The sequence below is a fragment of the Nelumbo nucifera genome, chromosome 1, assembly GCF_055504915.1.
Source record: "Nelumbo nucifera cultivar China Antique chromosome 1, China Antique-T2T, whole genome shotgun sequence".
NCBI lineage: Eukaryota > Viridiplantae > Streptophyta > Magnoliopsida > Proteales > Nelumbonaceae > Nelumbo > Nelumbo nucifera.
In genome coordinates this window covers 206032752-206052516 of record NC_142649.1, presented here as the reverse complement: position 1 = coordinate 206052516, position 19765 = coordinate 206032752, and the positions used below count along the sequence as shown (strand labels likewise).

The window sequence follows — 19765 nt, the reverse complement described above, 5'->3', positions numbered from 1 at the left end:
ATGGATGTGGAGAAATGGATTCAGTGATGGAAGATTTGGATCGAGCTGATGAACGGACATTTAGGGTTAATTTCAGTAGGGATGGAGTGGTAAAGCTGCGAGAGAGAGTGAAGGAAAAGTTGAAAGAGTTCATGGGGGACTACACCGATGACACTCTCGTGGTATGATTCTATCGCTTTCGCTCTCTTTCTCTTGATTTGCATGAATATATATTCTCTTTGCAAATAGGAAATTTGTGTACTTGGTAGAGTCATTGATTTCCACTTACTGTAGTATTAGTTCATGACAGAAGAAACATAAGGGCATTCTGTATTACTAGTTTGAACCTCAACCAATAAATTTCGTCTATCTCCAATCTGGAGTAACACAGACAGAACCAATCAATCTGTGTGTGTAGTCGTTTGGAGGGGGGTGGAGGGCGGTTTGATGCTATCGTATCTTATGGTGCCTAGACAGTTCCCGGTCCGAACAGTCTGACCGTCCGGGTCAATGGCGGTTCGAAACGCTGGTTGGGTTAGTATAAATCTAAGCTAATAACAAAAGGCATGGTGCCTCCATTCCTGGTAAAAGTTACATTTGAAAGAGCTTCTGCTGGAAAATTGTATATGTTTCATGTTAGGATATGCTTATCCAAGGGTATGCGTAGAGCAGTTCAGTTTCTCAGGCATATAGTCAATTCACACATGCACCTATAAGTCATACTCATTTAACTTTAACCTTTACTAGACCACTGGCGTGACAGGCCTGTTTTACTCTATAATTAATAGTAGTTACATGAATATGCTATTGTAACTTCTTATAACATAGAAATGTATTTTGTTGCTAAAAGTACTTAACGGGGAGGTACACGCTTTATTGCTTTATTTCAATTTCATGCTCTCATTTTGATCCCTCTGCTGTACACTCACATTTTTATAGAACACTGCTATGATAACACTCTTTGTGCAGAATATTAAATTCCTATTCCTTTTCCTTGAAGGTTGTTCTTCTAATGACTACCTTTCATGTCACTTGCAGATCATCGTTTCAGTGTAAAGGTAGATGGAGAAGTTAGATAACGTTTATATCTCAATGTTTTAAATTTGAGTAAATATTTTCATAAAGTCTGGCTTGTTGTTTGTTGCTAAAAGGGGGTCAATCTTTTTTTGCTCTTTATCTAAATATTCGGTAGTCCTTATGGATGCATTTCATCAGATTATTCGGGAAGTCATGAGTGCCTCCTAGTCCGAAGTCTTTTCTCTTCTTGGCCGGAAACTGGTTTCAGCAAAAGAGATGCCTTTTTGTGGTCCTCTTCTCCTTTAGCAATCTGTTTGGTCTTGTTAGGAGAGAGGAATCACTGCATCTCCAAAGGCAAGTCCTCCCAGGAATTGGTGATAGGCAGAGCAGAGAGGCTATTAGTTAGATGGGCTTGCATCAAGAAGGACTTCTCCGGCTTCTCATTCCAAGATTTCTGTGATCAGTGGGATCAAATTGTTTTGGGTGAATGGGTCTGCTGGTCACGTTTCTTGATTGTAAATCATTCACTTTTAGTTTCGGATGTCTATATGGTCTTTCTTCACTCCCCTTTCACCTTGAAGGGGCTAGCTTTGTATATATTTATTGGGAGTTTTCCCTATCTTTTATTAATACAGATATTACACTTTGCCTGTCAAAAAAATCTAAATATTCAATAGTCATTGAGATTGTAGGCGTATGGCCTTTTACCTGTTTTTCTTGTGTAATGAAATACTTATAATTACTTGTCAATAAAAGGAAAGTGTATTGTCCAATTGGTTTGTTGATGGCTGTGGAGAATGCAGGAAGTTGACTTTATTGAATGCTTTAGAGTAGATCCTTCTTTTTTGGGTGGTGGTCTTGAATTTGTGGTCAACATTCTTGCCCTTAATGGTCCTTCAATTGAAAAGTTGAAGGTGCTTAAAGCACACTCTATTATTTGAAAGCTGTGTTGAGTTTGGACATCAATGTTGGCAAGTATTGTGTATTTGTGGTTGGAATTGGGCCAGATGACAGCATGGCTTCTCATCTTACAATTGTTCTGATTTAGTCATGGTTAATTTTCTACAAATTCACCTGGGATTTCCTTTGTATGTCAAGGTTGTGTAAACTTTTCAAAGTATTCTTTTTGGCTTTCCTCAGGCCTCACCATCTATTTCTTTGTATATATAGATTTCCTGGTGGAAAAAATAAACTAACTTTGTGATAGTTCTTGGGAAGAGATGATGCTCAGAAAGGAACTTGGGAATTAGAACAATACAATGCAAGCTCACTGCAACTCTATGTACAAAAGATGACTCGATCTATTTTGACAAATGCAATGTTTATGGGAATTAGAAGTAAAATGACTTGAAATGTACAAAGATTGGCTGGAACACATTATAACTAACCAATATTAGGGATGTTGAAATTCAAAGATCAAGGAAACTGATTCTTTCTTCATAGTGTGCTAACATTTTTAACTTGATTGTTGTGACCAATAAATGTGAAGTGGATACTACAGAAGATTTTTGCATTTATCCAGGAGGTTGAGATGCATATTATGGAGGGATATGATGAATTGTAAAGCTCAAATTGATATAGTCATCTTGAGTTGTATGTGAATTAGGGTGGGGTGGTTTCACCAAAGCCTGCCCCAGGTTAAGCCCTATCTGAGCTTTGAGATGTAGGTTGTCTTTGTCAAACTGTTAACCTGGCACCTATATTTCTGATTTGAACCTGAATGGGTTAGGGTGATTGCCCAAATCTGATAACTCAGTAATTTTGGCGGTCCTTAATATGTAAGTAATAACTGTGTAAATAGAATTACAGTCTTAATTCCTTATTTTTTTGTGTAAAAATTACAGTCTTAATTCTTGTTCATCATTTCAGCAGTTTAACTTGTTGGGCATCCGATTGCCCCTTTTACTTTCATTTAAGAATGTTGAGTTTATGCCTTAGGATGATTATATTGTAGAATTTGGAAAGTGCTTGCAAAAGTGTTGCTATGTGTCTGGAGTTGCAAGATTAAGTTGAGAACAGGGATGCAAATTGGTAACCCAATTTGAAGAATTTTCACTGCATTAGGCCCAGGACCTTCTGCTAAACCCCTAACCTCTTACAAAATGCTCAGCCCTGGCCTGTCAAGTTGCACTTGTAGTTGGGAGTTTATTAAGAAAAATGCTTTGATATTCGTGATGGAAATTTGTGACTTCACTTCCATATTTTCATATGCAGGAATATGCCATTGTTTTACTCAGAAATGGCAGGCATAAAGGAGAGGCGAGGAGTGAGCTGAATGTTTTTTTGGGGGATGATAGCGATTCTTTTGTATCCTGGTAGGTCAACTTTACCTTTAATCTAATTTGAGGTCATAGAAATCATTTACTTCGATGTGGTTGCTATCACCTGCAACTTAATATTTGCGCAGGCTCTGGGATCATCTCTCTTCAAATTTACATCTATATGTGCAACCTGGAGAAACTTGTCAAGATGAAGTGACTAAGAGAAAGCCTGTATTGATTGAACAGACAGAAAGATATGATCCCAAGGATCTAGATTCTGAATCTGAAAGGGAAATCTTAACCAAGGAACCTAGAAGCCGACGGAATAGGGAATGGAAAGGACTAGTGAGAGATGTAGCTGAGCCCCCTCCTCTTCGAAGCTCAGAGATTGGTGATTTGCACTCAGGCGAGAAGACTCATGGAGGATCTGGTCGTAATAAACGATCACACTCTCCCCGACCTTCACACCAAAGAAAACGGAATCGACAAGATGATCGGCAGCCAACAAAGGTTAGTAGCTTTATTTTGCATATTCGCATGAAAAATGTGATGCATACCAGATGTCTCATGAAGCTGAAAATCTTGTTTGCTCGTTCTGCTGGTATCTTAGAATCCATGGATATGTGCAAAATGTTTAAATAGTAGGAATATGTCTTAAAACTGGCATTCTGGATAATTTTATGCCAAACTATTACCAATATTGTTTGGATGTACACGCTACTCACATCTCTGTCTTCTAATACAAATACATGCTTGCTTGTTTTGTGATAGTCCTGTGTCTTCTCCTTAAATAAAAACCAGTTCCACTGTCAGAAGCTATATCATGTTCTTGTCCTTTTGTATGAAGATAGCTTCTGGATGATCTTTGGGAGGAATTGAAGGCAAATTGTTCACATAGTTCACTACGTTACCTGTTCTCAGAAAAACTGAAGGTAATTATAGAAAGGAATTTGTTTCTGAGTGTGGAAGTCAATAGCAAAAAGGACCCAATATTGGTCCCAGCTATTCTGGGGTCTTGGGAGGGTTTCACGGGATAGAGGCCAAGCCTTTGGCATTTTTTTGCACAAGGTGGTTTCTCTCAGACTCTTGTCAGTTATCTATATCTATATATTCTGAGTAACACTAGACATTTGATACTTCAGAACTGAAGGCCCTGTCTCTTCCTGTTAGAATTTCATATGTTTTGGATGACATGAGACCAGCACACCAGAAAAGAAGCATGTGGACTATTTTCGATAGATTCACAATTTTTTTTTTCCCGTGCTGCTAATATTCCATCCTTAATGTTGTTGGCTAATGGTAAAAGAACCAGGGAGACATTAGCAAAGTATGATATATTTTTTTCTTTCTTTAAACTTTGTGCAGGGACTTGGCTGAAAAAAAGCTGGGATGCTTTCTTGGACATCCTTGCACCTAAGTCCTACTGACACAGTATGTAAAAAATCCTGCTGGCCAAGTTGCAGGTAGCCCTGCTAGGGCATTGAGATTGGGCATCTGGGGTTAATTTGTTGGTGATTAGGTTTTATTGGCTTCGTTCGTTTCTTTTTTCCCTTCTTCTTGGTCTTTTGCTGTATTGTGCCTTGGTCCTTGATATATCTCTTCTTATGTCTTTTATTTCTGTTATGTGAAACCAGATGCGTTCTTAGTATTTATTATTCTGTTTGTTTCTGTAGAGAACACTGATGTGGGCCCCACAACAGTGGTCCCCTCTGTGTTCGTAGGACAGTATATGTAATTATTTGTTTCAGTCCTAGTAGTGTCAGTTGGGGTCAGCTTGTTATTTATTTCAGTTTTTATTACTTTATTTGTCATGTAAGTAGTAAGAGCAAACCTGTCTTTTTCTCTATGTAGTGAACATAACCTATAAATACTAAGAGAGTGGCGGTGGCAGATGTGTTAGAATCTGTCCCTTCTTTCAAACCCTTGTGTTCTCCAGTTTCTCTTCTCTTCCTCCTTCCTCTCACTTTTCTTCTACTTTTCTTAACCTAAAATCTATTAGGGTTCAAGGCTGATTGCAGTCTTGATATTCTATTTGGTATCAGAACCTATCTAGGGCTTCTCATGTGTGTCTTGTCCAGCCGACCACATGAGAACCAGCTAGGGCTAGAAGCTTATGAAGCAGTATTCGTTGGCTGATTCTTGGAGATTACTAGGAGAGTTTCACAGCTGTTGAGGACTGGCCGCGGCTTGCAGAGTGTTGGTAATCAGGAAGAAGCAGCGAAGGCTCGGGTTCAGGTAACCCTGGAAGGCAACGAACAACATTCTTTGAGTAAGTTTTATTTAGTTTCCAGAGACTGCTATCAGTCGAGATAGGTTGGACCTATCTAGAAGGAGAAGCCAAACTGCTTTAAGGTTTTTCTCTCTAATCTAGGGTTTGACTGTTGGGCCGAACCCTCTTTATCTTCTTGGAAAGTGATTGTTTTAGGGTTTCCTCTCAGAGGTGATAAGTTTTAGGGTTTCACATTGACCCTACGACAGGTCCTAACTGTACGGACTGTTTGGAAAGTGCGGCTGAGCACTTATTTAAGACCTATGATTAAAACCCTAATTCTGCTCCAGCATCCCAAATTGCTCTCTAAGCTGGTTTTAGACCTATTTTTGGTTTCGAGCTCTTCTAGGGGATGAAAAAACTTGCTAGACTGCTTGGTATTGTGATTGCCGATTGATTTCAGATCGGATTTGTATTGATTTCTTGCATATACTGTGATTGCCGATTGGTTTCAGATCAGACCTGCACTAGTTCATGCATATACTGTGATTACAGATTTGTTTCAGATCAGGCCTGCATTGGTTCCCTACTGTTTTCTGACTGTGATCGACTGCCCAAGTGTTGTTTTCTGGTGTAGTGACTCTAACAGTTTGTAGCTACTGATTCTTGACCAAAGATGGAGTTTAAAAATCAGGGAGAAAGTAGTTTTGGGAACAACAATTATGGTAGTGTATCTGAAATTGGGTTTCAGATTACAACTGTGAGATTTGATGGGTCAAATTACATGGAATGGGCTCAATCAGCCATGATGGCTATTGGAGGAAGGGGAAAACTGGGTTACCTCTTGGGAGATGTGAAAGAACCTTCCAAGGAGGACCCAACGTACACCAAGTGGGTTCAAGAGAACTATTTGGTTATGACATGGCTGTGTAATTCTATGCAGCCACATATCAACCGAAATTACTTGTGGGCAAAGACAACCAAGGAGATATGGGATGTTGTGAAAGAAACCTATTCCCAACCCCTTTATGTTGGCAGAGCCTATGAACTAAAGTGTGAGGTGAACAGTCTTAAACAAGGAGAGAAGCTTGTTTCTGTCTACTTCTCTACCTTGAAATCCTTGTGGCATGAGATTGACCATCTAGAGACCCTTGAGTGGGAGAGCCCCAAAGATGCTCAGACTCACAGAAAGCAAGTCGAGACAAATAGGGTGTTTTGAGTTTCTGGCTGGCCTGAATTCAGAATATGACATTGTGCGGCAACAGATACTGACCAGAGATGGTGTGACCCTCTCTCAAGCATACTCCCTGGTGCATAGTGAAGAGACCAGGAGGAAAGTCATGATGCAATCTTAGCCCCTTTCCCCAGCCCTGACAGCTGTTAAACCTAAGTCAGGGGGTGATCCAGAAAGGGATAGGAAGAAGGAAGATAAACGGGACCTGATATGTGAACATTGCAAGAAACCCAAGCACACAAAAGATACTTATTGGAAGCTACGTCCTCATTTGGTCCCAACAAAACTAAGAAATAAGAAGGGTAATGCTCATGTGGCTGTGAACATTGATTCAACATCCTCATCAGGCACAAAAGGCACATCCCTAGAGACCTTAGCTGCGGTTCGGGCTGCCCTCGTACAGTTGGAAAAGGAAGTTCGGAGTTCAGCTCAGCCATCTCAGTCACCATCAACTCCTGCTACATTGCATTTGCACATTCAGGTACTCGAGCCTCAGCTTATCATGCTTCAGCTCCAGGTAATATTGACCACTGCTGGGTAATAGATTCAGGTGCATCCGACCATATGACTAGTTTGCCATCATTGTTCACTACTTATCACTTGTCCTCTGGTAGAGATAGAGTATCCATTGCTGATGGCTCTCTTGTTCCCATTTCGGGCAAGGGTGACATCAAGTTATCGGATACTATCTCTTTATCTTCTGTCTTGCATGTTCCTAAGTTTGATACTAACCTGCTTTCAGTCAGTAGTATTACCAAACATATGAACTGTTCAGGAACTTTTTCCTTGACCGATGTGTTTTTCAGGACTTGGAGACGAGGAAGGTGATTGAGACTGGTCGTGAGACGAATGGGATCTATCTGTTTGGAGAAAGTTCTCATTGGGAAGAGACAATGGATAAGAAGTCCTTTGTTTCTCAGTTTGTGAGTCCAGTTATGCTTTGGCATAACCGATTAGGTCATTTGTCTTTTCGGTCCTTGAAGAGTCTGTTTCCAGCTTTATTTGAGTCTGTTGAGTTGTCAAAGTTGAGGTGTGAGAGTTGTGAATTTGCCAAACATTGTAGAACTTCTTATTCTTTGAGTAATAAAATGAGTAATTATTCTTTTGATATTGTGCATACTGATGGTTGGGGTTCATATCACATTTTTTCTATGGGTGGGTACAAATATTTTCTATTGTTTGTTGATGACCATACCTGATTTTCTTGGGTCAACCTTATGCGTTCTCGGGATGAGGTTCCTGCTATGACCCAAAACTTCCATCAGATGATTCTCACTCAGTTTGGGGCCAAAATCAAAGTCCTTAGATCTGATAATGCAAAGGAATACTTTGCTAAGCCATTGACCTTCTTAGCCATGGAGTTATTCACCAGAGCACTTGCCTTCATACACCGCAGCAGAACGGAGTTGCCGAAAGGAAGAATAAGCACATCTTGGAGGTGGCTAGAAGCATTATGTTTACCTCCAATGTATCTATTCGTTTCTGGGGTGATGCTATCCTCATGGCAATATATCTCATTAATCGAGTTCCTTCCTGGGTTCTTGATATGAAAACCCATTTTTCCCTTCTATACCCAGACGGGGAGTTGTTCATCGTTCCCCTTAAAACCTTTGGTTGTACCTGTTTCGTTCAGCTTCTCGGGCCTCATCATTCCAAGTTTGAACCTAAGGCCTCCAAATGCATTTTCCTCGGTTATGCACAAACTCAAAAGTGTTATTGCTGCTATGATCCTGTTTCAGGGAAAATGTTTGTCTTAATGGATGTCACCTTCTTCGAGGAGACACCCTATTATCCTAGGGTTTCTCCTCAGGGGGAGAGCAGTGAGAGTGGGATTTTGAGTCTCTTTCCTTAGGGGGAGCGTAGTGGGAGTGGGGCTGTTCCTTTACCTATTCCACTGGGTGATGAAGGCTGTAGTGGTGAGGGTGGTCAGAGGGATCAGGAGTTGAGAGTCTATCACAGGCGATGCAAGCAGGTTGATCCTAGTCATCGGCAGTCCAGGCCAACTCCAGTTCCTTTTGCGGCTCCAGATCCAGGTATTACAGTCTCAGAGCCCACTGGGACACCTTTCACTGTTGCCACTTCCCCTCCTGTGGATGACCTTGATCTCCCTATTGCCATCTGCAAAGGGAAACGTCATTGCACCACATCTACAGCTCACTGCATCTCACGGTTTTTATCCTATGATCGTCTATCTTCCTCTTACCGGTCCTATCTCACTTCCATTGCTAATGTCCCTATTCCAAGAACAGTGCAAGAAGCCTTATCAGTTTCAGAATGGAAAGATGCAATGCAAGTCGAAATGGATGCCCTGTTGAAGAATAATACTTGGGCACTGGTTGGCCTACCCAAAGGAAAGAAACCGGTTGGATGTAGATGGGTATTCACTGTGAAACATAATGCTGATGGCTCCATTGAAAGGTACAAAGCCCGGTTGGTCGCAAAGGGGTTCACCCAGACTTGTGGTATAGACTAGTTGGAGACCTTTGCCCCAGTAGCCAAGATGACCACTATTCGAGTTCTGTTATCCCTTGCAACAAATCATTCTTGGCCCTTGTTCCAGATGGATGTTAAAAATGCTTTTCTGAATGGAGACTTACATGAAGAGGTTTACATGCAGTTGCCTCCTGGATTCTATGATATAGAGACAGGTAAGAAGGTTTGCCGACTGAACAAGGCATTGTATGGTTTGAAACAGTCACCCAGAGCTTGGTTTGATAGGTTCAGATTAGCCCTTGGAAAGTTCGGTTATGTACAGGCCCAGTCAGATCATACACTGCTCATTAAGAGGGTGGACTCCTCTCTGACCCTACTTGCTGTATATGTGGATGATATTGTAGTGACAGGAAATGACAATGGTGAGATTGAGTCTCTCAAATAGCTCATTCATCAAGAGTTTGAGGTGAAAGACCTTGGTACATTACGGTATTTTTTGTGTATTGAGGTTGCTAGATCTAAACAGGGGATCTTTATCTCTCAGAGAAAATATGTTCTACATCTGTTGGCGGAAACTGGAAAGTTGGGTGTTAAGTTTGCTGATACACCCATTGAACAGAATCACAAGATTAGCGCAGAGGGCGGGGAGCCTCTTGAAGACAAAGTTATGTTCCAACGGTTGGTTGGAAAGCTCCTATATCTCTGCATCACTCGGCCAAATATCAGTTGTGCAGTTAGTGTTGTCAGCCAGTACATGCATTCCCCTAGAACTTTTCATCTCCTTGCAGCAGAGAGAATATTAGCATATTTGAAGAGATGCTCGGGTAGAGGTATACTGCTCAAGAACAATAATCACATGAAGGTGGAGGTTTATATAGATGCCGATTGGGCTGGGAGTGCTGATGACAGGAGGTCTATCTCTGGATATTGTGCCCTTGTGGGAGATAACTTTGTCTCTTGGAGGAGTAAGAAGCAGAGTGTTGTTTCCCACTCCAGTGCTGAAGCGGAATACAGGTCAATGGCTAACGGAGTGGCTGAAATCCTATGGCTAAGATCACTATTTGAAAAGTTGGGTATTGACTATGAAAAAGCCCTTGATGTTGTATTGTGATAATCAGGCGGCTATTAATATAGCCCACAATCCAGTGCAGCATGACAGAACTAAACATATTGAAGTTGATCGACATTTTTTGCGAGAGAGGGTCTCATCACAAGAAGTGTGTCTCCTGTATATCACATCTAATATGTAGCTCGTGGATATCCTCACCAAGGCTGTACCAAGGAAGAAGTTAGAGGCAGACCTATCCAAGTTGGGAATGATAAATATCTACTCCCAACTTGAGGGGGAGTGTAGAGAACACTGATGTGGGCTCCACAGCAGTGGTCCCCACTGTGTTCGTAGGACAGTATGTGTAATTATTTGTTTCAGTCCTAGTAGTGTTAGTTGGGGTCAGTTTATTATTTCAGTTGTTATTTATTTCAGTTTTTATTTACTTTATTTGTCATGTAAGTAATAAGGGCAGATCTTTCTTTTTTTCTATGTACTGAACATAACCCATAAATACTAAGAGAGTGGCGGCGGCAGATGCGTTAGAATCTGTCCCTTCTTTCAAACCCTTGTGTTCTCCAGTTTCTCTTCTTCCTCATTCCTCCCTCTCACTTTTCTTCTACTTTTCATAACCTAAAATATATTAGAGTTCAAGGCTGATTGCAGTCTTGATCTTCTACTGCTTCTAATCCTATAATATTTCATTCCTGAAAACTATAATGTACTTCTATTAGAAGTACCAAAGAAGTATCTGACTTGTGGTTTTTTGCATTCAATGACATAGTTGTTCATTCTGACTTCTGATTTAACAATTTATATTTGTCACATATCCACTATCTTTGTAGTCTACAGACTTTTGAATTGGTAGAAGTGACAATAATTTCTTTTCTGATCATGCATTAGAAATTGATTTTACTTCCATGTTCAAGCATCTTGTGATGTGGTTGGGGGACGGTATGATTGCCAGCTTGATAATTGCTTTTCTTTTTTTGGTTAAAAGTGACCATTCACTGCTATCTTTTATTATTGATCTTTCTGATCATTGTATTTGTGGCAGAGAGAGCTAAACTCCCATCCAACCATTGATGCCCCTCGCCGGTTGCTTCAATTTGCTGTGCGAGATGCAGTTGGGACTTTAAGGCCATCAAATGCAAGAACAGAGTCGGCATCAAAACGTCTTCTTTCTGTGGTTTCAACATCCACAGGAGATTCGTCCTTGGGTGATAGATCACAGAGGATAAGATCGGTTGCAAGAGTACCAAGTACAATGAAAAGTGCAATTAAAGCATCAGCAGAAGCTGCTGAAGATGTAACAAAGGTTAAATGTTCAGGAAATGTATTCAACCGATTGGGACGGGGTACGAATGTGTCAGGGGCAACAGCCCAAGCATCAGGGTATGAAATACATACTTTGAAGAACAGAGAATATAGAGATCTTGACCAAGTTGGAGGAGTGGCTAACTCAGATTATATGCAAAGACATGATTATGGTGAACTGACAGGGAATATGGCAATGTTGGACAGGGGAGCTGTCTTGACATCTGATTCTGTATCTGATAATGATGGTTATGATGATGTTGTGGATCACAGGGTTATAAATGCTTCTCAGACTGATACATCTGTTGGAGACAAGGATGGAGATTCACTGATGGTGCAGTACAGAGTAGCTAAAAATACAGATGAAGCTGCGAGGAAAACACGAATGAAAGATCAGGATCCATCTTTGGCAGCAAACACTTCTCGTAAGATTGTGAAGATCTCGGTGAATGTAAATACATGGAAACCACCACACTATGAGGCTCCAGGGGAGGTTAGAGACACAGAGTATAGGAAAACAGCACATGACAGCGGGGTGGGTGAAGTTAAGCCTGGTATTCGGTTAATGAAAGAGAAGAACAATGTTGCAGCTAGTATTGAGAATGTAAGTAGCTACTCCTTGATTTGTGATTAAAATTGATTATCCTATGGGGCATTGCTCTTGTTCTTTTTATTCTTTGTACGGGTTTGCTGAACTGCACCTTCGACTCTGTTATGACTCAGGAATCACCTACTATGCAGGCTCCTCAGGAATCTCAAAAGACTGTGCCCCCTGCCACTTGTAAGTTACTATTCCCCTGCCAGAAGAAGTGGTGTAAAACTTGTGATTTATTTTTGGTATATTTGCTTTTCTCTTATTTATTCGAGATTATTATAGGGTTATTGGTTCTTTTGTATACCAAATCGCTGGCAACATGGCCTTCTCAATTTTGCTTTGGTCCTTACTTCCAGTTTATACGTCATTATCATCACTACCACAACCAAAGTCTTGTCACAACCATATCGGGTTGGCTACATTAGTTCTGTTCCGCCATTTCTTTTTGTTCAGTGCCTTTCCATTGTTAAATTATGAGTCCTTAAATATGTGCCTTTTTTTGTATGCTATTTCATTCTTATATCTTTCTTTGCCATTGCATTGGGTGGTTGAGTTTTTTCTTGCCCTTTTGCAGGTTCATATTCTACCAGTCGTCCTTCGGAGGATGCTGATTCTAGGACCATCTTTGTCAGCAATGTAAGTATTTCAAATTGCCAATGCAGTGTGTGTTTGGTTGGTTTCAATCTTATAGTTGTCGGTTTCCGTAGGTTCATTTTGCTGCCACCAAGGATACCCTTTCTCGACATTTCAACAAGTGTGGTGAAGTTCTTAAGGTTATTATAGTGACTGATGCAGCAACAGGGCAACCAATAGGGTTAGTTGTCACAGTATCATTTTAAATTTGCTTCTTTGTTTCCGTCTGTCTGTAAGTGTATGTAAATGCCACTGAAAATGTTTGATAAACAGGTCGGCCTATGTGGAGTTCATGCGGAAGGAGGCAGCGGAGCTTGCACTGTCTCTAAATGGAACCTCTTTTATGTCACGCATTCTGAAGGTATAAATGAAAATTTTGGTTGTTTATTTGTTGCAAGGAATCGATTTACTGGAGCTCCTTGGAAAATGTTAATTTATTGAATTTTTTTTGGGACATGCATGTGCAGTTTTAGTCCAGGATGAATTTCCTAAGAAATTTTGGTGGTAGCCCTTTCTGTTGCGGATGTTGAATCATCATCATCATCCGAGCTTTATCTGAACTCTATGGGGCCGGTTACATGAATCCTGTTTTGCCATTCAGTTCAGTTTAACGTCGTATCCATTATTAAATTACAAGTGCTTAAATCATTTCTTTCTACTTTGATCCATGTTGAATCAAATGATAGAAGTTATTTACTTAAGTTTCATTTTAAGTTCTTGCAACGACAATTGTTTTTCACTCATTTCCTTGGTAGTAAAATGGTTTAAAAAGTAAAATGTGAAAGGTTCTTGAATGTGGATAGTCAAAGACATAATAAAATCCTCAAACTAGCTGGTAGCATGTAGACACGATTGAAAAAAGATGATTAGGTACGTGCAGAAATTCTACATGGGTGCATGCATGGATTTATTCTATCCACTTAATTAATGGATGTTCTGTGCAGATATGTTTATAGCCGTTTTATATACTTAAAACATTCTTCTTACTGAAAAAACAAACCCCAATGTTTTTTGTTGTAGGTTGTGATGAGGACCTCTGCTCATCAAGAAGCTGCTCCCACGACTTGGCCCCGAATGGCACGAGCCTTACCATTTGCTGCTAGGCTTGCCAGGGTTCCATTTCCCAGAGGCATGCCAGGTGCATTCGGGGCCCGCCTCCCAATTAAAACAGGTGCTCGGAGCTTGCAGTGGAAGCGAGATGCTCCAGTGACTACAGCTGGTGAGGGTGCTGTTAATGTTCAGAATGGAGTGACACCCTCCAGCAATATACCTTCTCCAACTGGTCGGAATCTCACATATGTTCGAACAGAGCCTAAACCAAGTGGTAGTTCGGGTCCAGCTTAGTTCAACATTGTTCTGGGGCATCATGCAACCTTTTCTTGGCAAGCCAAATTGAGTCCCATTACCATTACCCAGCCAGGATTGATATAAACTTGGAAAGCAGCAAGCTCACATCAGAGTTTTTCCCAGCCTGCCAAAATGAGTCCCATTACCATTACCCAACCTTTTCTTGTGGAGGAAGTGAATGAAGAAGGGTGGAGGCGATGTCTCTCTTTAAATTTTTTTTGTTTTTTTGGGGATCCAGGAAAAATAGAAGGATATCTTGATGGTTATCATTTTGTTTATTTATTTATTTCTATGTGAATTGTTTTCCACTTTTTCCCGAGGCCCTGGCAAGTGCTGAGAGCGGTGTAGAAAGAAATGTGAATATGGAGGGAAGTAGTCCCCGGGAAATTGGAGACATTATTCATGCATTCGTGCCTTTGATGTGTGAAAGCCCCTTGGTTGTTCATCTGCGAAACCACAGCTTAGTTTGTGTCTGCTTTATTTGGCAAGGATACATTCACCCATCCACCCTGTATACCCCCAATATCAGCATGTTTAATATTATCTTGTTAGATGAAATTTCGTTACTATTCTCCAATAAAAAAAAGAATATGGTACATTTTGATTTGTTTTATGTTTTCATGTTGTTGACCTCGCATAAAAATAAAGGAATAAAAATTCCTTCAAGTGGGTTGCTTACTTGACTGGTTTCTGGATTTTCTATTGTGATTATCCAGCCCTGTCTGGTTTTGAAAACCATGGTTCAGACCTTGCTGAACCATGACTCTGATGCTGATGATGGAAAGGAGACAACACATTGCTTGTAAGAAAGTAAAAGAAAACAGTGCACATTGATGAGGGGTTTAATCGTTAGGTCTTTTTTTATTTGCTTCTCTCTGAAATCATAGTTTTATCCAAGGATTAAAATTTTGCAACCGCTGATTGCTATCGTATCGGTGACCCTCCGGTATGGCATCACAGTATTATAGTGAGTGTTTAGGACGTGTTCTGTTGGATAGATGGTCAAATGCAATGTCTGAATTGAGTTAAATGTTGGGTCTTGATTACCTTCATTGTCATTTATCCCAGTCTGGGAATTGTAGAGCATTTGTTCTACAACACAAGGGGCCATTACTTGGTGGAGTGGTAAAATCTCAATGGGCAAGTGTGAGAATGTTGGTTCTAGTCTAAGATCAGCTACTTTGTGCCTAAGTAAATGTCCAATTTATCCCTCTCAAGGCCCCAGATAGTTGAGACCAACATCTGGCAACAACTTATTATTCTACAATCTACTCCTGAGACCCCTAAGAGATGAGAGCCTGAGACCAACATTGGGTGATGAAGACGGTCTAACCATGATTCTAATCTTTCTTTACTCCCCCTCAAATAAAATATGAAGCATGTTCTTCAAAATCTTGACTTTCAATAAATAGAATATATAGTTTAGAACTTATATTATCTTTACTGATTATATTGAGTAACTTAATTTGTAGATTATCATTATATGGTTCAAAACTAATAATTGAAATTGAAATTTTATAAATATTACATTTTACATTATTTATTGTATACATTCAAATATTAAAATGTAAACAAATGATCAAGTGAGTCCATGACCTGTGTAACTATGAGTGCTTAGGTTCAAATCTTCACATTCTCAAAAGTCTTTTGTGGTTTATTTCAAGGCAAATTTGGTTCCAAGGCAGGTTCCACCAAGGCGGACAGGCCAACCAATGTTTGTTCGGCTAGGGTAAACTCATAGACCCTGGAACTGGCTGAGTAAGGGTTGGTTCCAAGAATTTGGAACCAGACCCTACAATGTAACAGATTGAGTAGGGCCAGTTCAAACACCAGTTCAAGGTCAGTTCCATTCGGTTCTCGGTAGAACCTACCCATTTGCTCACCCCTACTCAAAAGTCAAAAAATAGCTTGCTGTGTACCAAAAAAATGAAAGGTAAAATAACCCTAGTAACTCGCTACATAAATTCCTAAAATTGGGTAGGGTAAAATCATTGGTCCAACCTACCAGCATGCTGTTTATCTTTCCGGTCCACATTACTCCCTGGTTTATTCTTCCTTTCTAAAATATACTAGCAGATGGTTCTCTCTTTGGATCGACATGGCTAAGAATTGGAACATATTGTCAACAAAAACGCACACCTTTATAAATCTTTATATTTTTATGAAACATTACTCCCTGAACTACTATAATCAGTTTTGTTTGACTTAGGCGCTGTTTGATAACAGCTGAATATGCTGAGGCTTCTTAATGACTGAGTTGGGTGGACCATTAAATCTGTGAAAATTTTCTTATTTAAATATTTTAACAACCACAACAAAATATTATAAAACATTTTTTATTTTCCTGCCTATACAGAAATTTACAAATGTTTGATGCTTCTTGGAGGCCTTTATCAATTTCTTTCTCTAGCCACACAACCTTATCCCTTCCTAGTATGATGCCAAGTAACAGTCAGATGGCTACAATTGCCAATTAAGGCTTTGTTTGCTTATTTGTAGTATAAATCCAAACCAGATGCAAAATTTGCATGTCTCTGTATCTATAATTTACATCTCCCAGTTGATTGAAAATAATTTACATTTTTTTATGTTTTATATACTCACTGGTAATGCAAATTTTACATCTTTACAGCTGACGCAAAATTTGCACCAATTCTCGTCCACCAACATTCTCTCTTACACAAAATGGGTATTATATTTTTCCTCCCATTTCAATTCACCCACAAATAAATAATCCTCCTTCCACTTTCATTATCTCAGGTACCACGTTATTTATCTATAATTCTACTAGCTCCTTCCAAATAAATAAAACAAAGTAAAGTTTGAAATAAAAAACAAACCAAAATATGCACTCAACTCATTTTCACTCCCATACATTTACACCAATGCAAATTTCATGAAGTTTCAACTGCAAATAAATGGAGCCTAAGCAAATAATTGTAGTTATGTCATCAATCATCATGACACCAACGTAACTTCAGGTCAAAACTTAATGTCCCACTAAAATGTTTAGGATCACTCTGTAATGCTCTTTGAATTCCTAAAATAAAAAAAAAATGTTTTTTCCCTCCAAAACTTCAATTTCCCTCCGAACCTTACCTCATCTATTCCCTATCTCATTCTCTTGTTCAACTTAGCCCCCAAAAGATAATTTCTAGCTCCACCACTGCTTGGGATTTGCAACAGCAAGGTATAGGTAGGGGTGGATTCGAGCCGAGATGAGCCGAATACTTGCTATTTGAGCTCAGCTCATTGAAATTGTGTTAGGCTTGAGTTCAATTCGAACTAGAGATTTTAGCTCGAGTTAAGGTTGGTTCAAAGCTCGCAAGTTTGAGTTCGGCTGCAAGTCAAGTTTTTTTCTAAAAAATAAAATTATACGTATAAAATATTTTTTATTTTACATACAAAAAATTAATAATTATAAACATTATTTATTATTATACATATAAAAAATAAAAAATATACATATAAAAATGTTTTTATTTGACACAAATTATAAAAATTATTTACTATTATACGTAAAAATAAAAATATTATTATATATTATAAAAATTATTTATTATATATATGTATATATACATATATGTATGTATGTATATATAATAAAAAAAATTTATTTATTATACTAAACTCATGAGCCTTATGAGTCGAGCTTCACTAAGCTTGAACTTGGTTTGATTAACAAATAAGCCTATAAATCAGACTCAAACTCGATTTAAACCAAGCCGAACCAAGTTTTTCATGAACCAAACTCGAATAGCTCATGAGAAACTTGGCTTGTAGCCACCCTTAGTATAGGACTATAGGTAATTAAGAACCACTAATCTGGGTAGGAATAGGTCATCTATTAATATGGCATGATGTTAAGAGATTGGTCGATGAGCAATAGTTAGAAACATACCTTCCCTGGTGCTTAATGCCTCCAACGACATGTTAAGCAGCGGGACTATTGAAAAGATGCCTCAAATATATGGCCTATGCCAAGGTTCTGAATATTGCAGTATTGGTTTTTCGATCTGTTGGAAACATCAAATATATTAAAATCTAAGAAGAAAGGCCGTTTTTGGTCGTTAATTACTATCCGAGAACATCTACGTCATGAACTTTGATCAATCAATCCATCATTGGCTGCTGAGAGTGAAGTCAAGGATGGAACCAATGAATGAGGAAAAACGGAGGAATATTGAACAAGCTAAGAGAGATGGAGTAAGAACCGAAGGAAGACAGATTGAATTTTGGATGGCTTTTTTAAGAGCCTAGCTTGTCGTTCCATGACCGTAGTCACAAGTGGGTGGTTTGACCATTAATTATATAACATTCACAACCATCTAGAACCCGGTTCACTGGTTTGACCATCTGGGTCAATCGAGAACATTGGTATGGTGTTGACTGCTAAGTCTGATATTTTAATAACTTTAATACACTACGTCAGGCTGGATGTATGGCACGGGTGTATCAAATTCAAAGGTGATAAATTAAAGCATGGGGTCATGACAAATGACCCGACATGAATCGACCCATTTATAGGGCCCAATGAGAAACGCCAGTTAGTTGGAAGTTTGAATATTGGATTGGGTCAGGGTCAAGTGAAATACATGCTTTATTAGGGTTAGGGCAAAATTGATAGAATTTCTACGAGTTGAAGGTCAGTTAGAGCACGGAGAGTACTCCATCGGAAGAAGGGTCCTCTGATTGATGATCACTTGTTTGTCATATATTAGTCGTAAACTCGTAATCGGCCAAAATTTTTGGGATTTGGGCCAATATCTTTTCACCATATCACCGAGACTCTATCTGACATTTCGTGATGGAAGGGGCAACTGCTTAGCCCAGCCCAGGCTCCTCTCCCCCACCCCTAAAATGGGTTGCGAACCATGGTTTTTAAAACCGGACCGGAAAAACCAGTAACTGGTCAGAGTTAAAAAATCGTTTGAACCGGGCGGTTGAACTGCTAAACCATTTGACCCGAACAACGGTTCGTGGGTTATAATTTTTGATTTTTTATGATTTAATAAAATAAAAAAAACAAAATAAAAATGACTACCATATTCCCGACCCCAAATCTTACATGCTTAGGGTTAGAACGACCCCGTTTTCGTTCTAACCCTTCCCTCCTCTCGGCCCTCACACCCAACCGGCCACCTGCAGCAGCCACACCTACGGCGTCCGACGGCGATACACAACGACCAATGGCGATTCACGGCGACTAGCGACGACGGTGAACATCTACGGCGGCAGCATTGATTTTATAGCAGGTCCGACCGTCCAACAGTAACAGATGCGGCAGTAACAGGTCCGGTGATCGGTGATTTTACAATGACAATTTTGCGGGGGTTTCTACTTTCTAGCAGCAGTAACAGTTGCAGGCTTGCAGCAGCACTTGCAGCAGCACTTGCAGCAGCAATCACCTACAACCAATCCTAAGCCCACTGTCACACCACCATTAGGGGTAGTGAACCGGTGAAGGACCTGAAGCCTATCTTTCTTATAATTGATAGATAAAGATAATAGAAAATGAAGCCTATTTCTCTTCAACTTGAGATATATACATAAAATGTTTTATGAGAATCATATCAGGATCTCATCTCCTCATTCTAGAAATTCATCCTAGGTAAAAAGAAAAGGAAAATGACATTGCTCCTCTAGCCTTGTTAAGAATCATCAATTGAAGTCATCAATTCCCCCAAAAAGT

General features: G+C 39.6%; 1 protein-coding gene across 1 annotated transcript; it reads left to right on the top strand.

Moving 5' to 3' along the window:
- Positions 1-151: 151 nt before the first annotated feature.
- Positions 152-14679, top strand: LOC104590670 (uncharacterized; the record flags this gene model as incomplete). Its single annotated transcript, XM_088895931.1, has 10 exons — positions 152-161; positions 1018-1037; positions 3211-3311; positions 3404-3767; positions 11239-12102; positions 12222-12279; positions 12668-12729; positions 12801-12907; positions 13000-13087; positions 13747-14679. Coding segments are annotated over 10 exons (1998 nt in total), but the record flags the coding sequence as incomplete, so codon positions are not given.
- Between the last annotated feature and the right edge of the window lie 5086 nt (positions 14680-19765).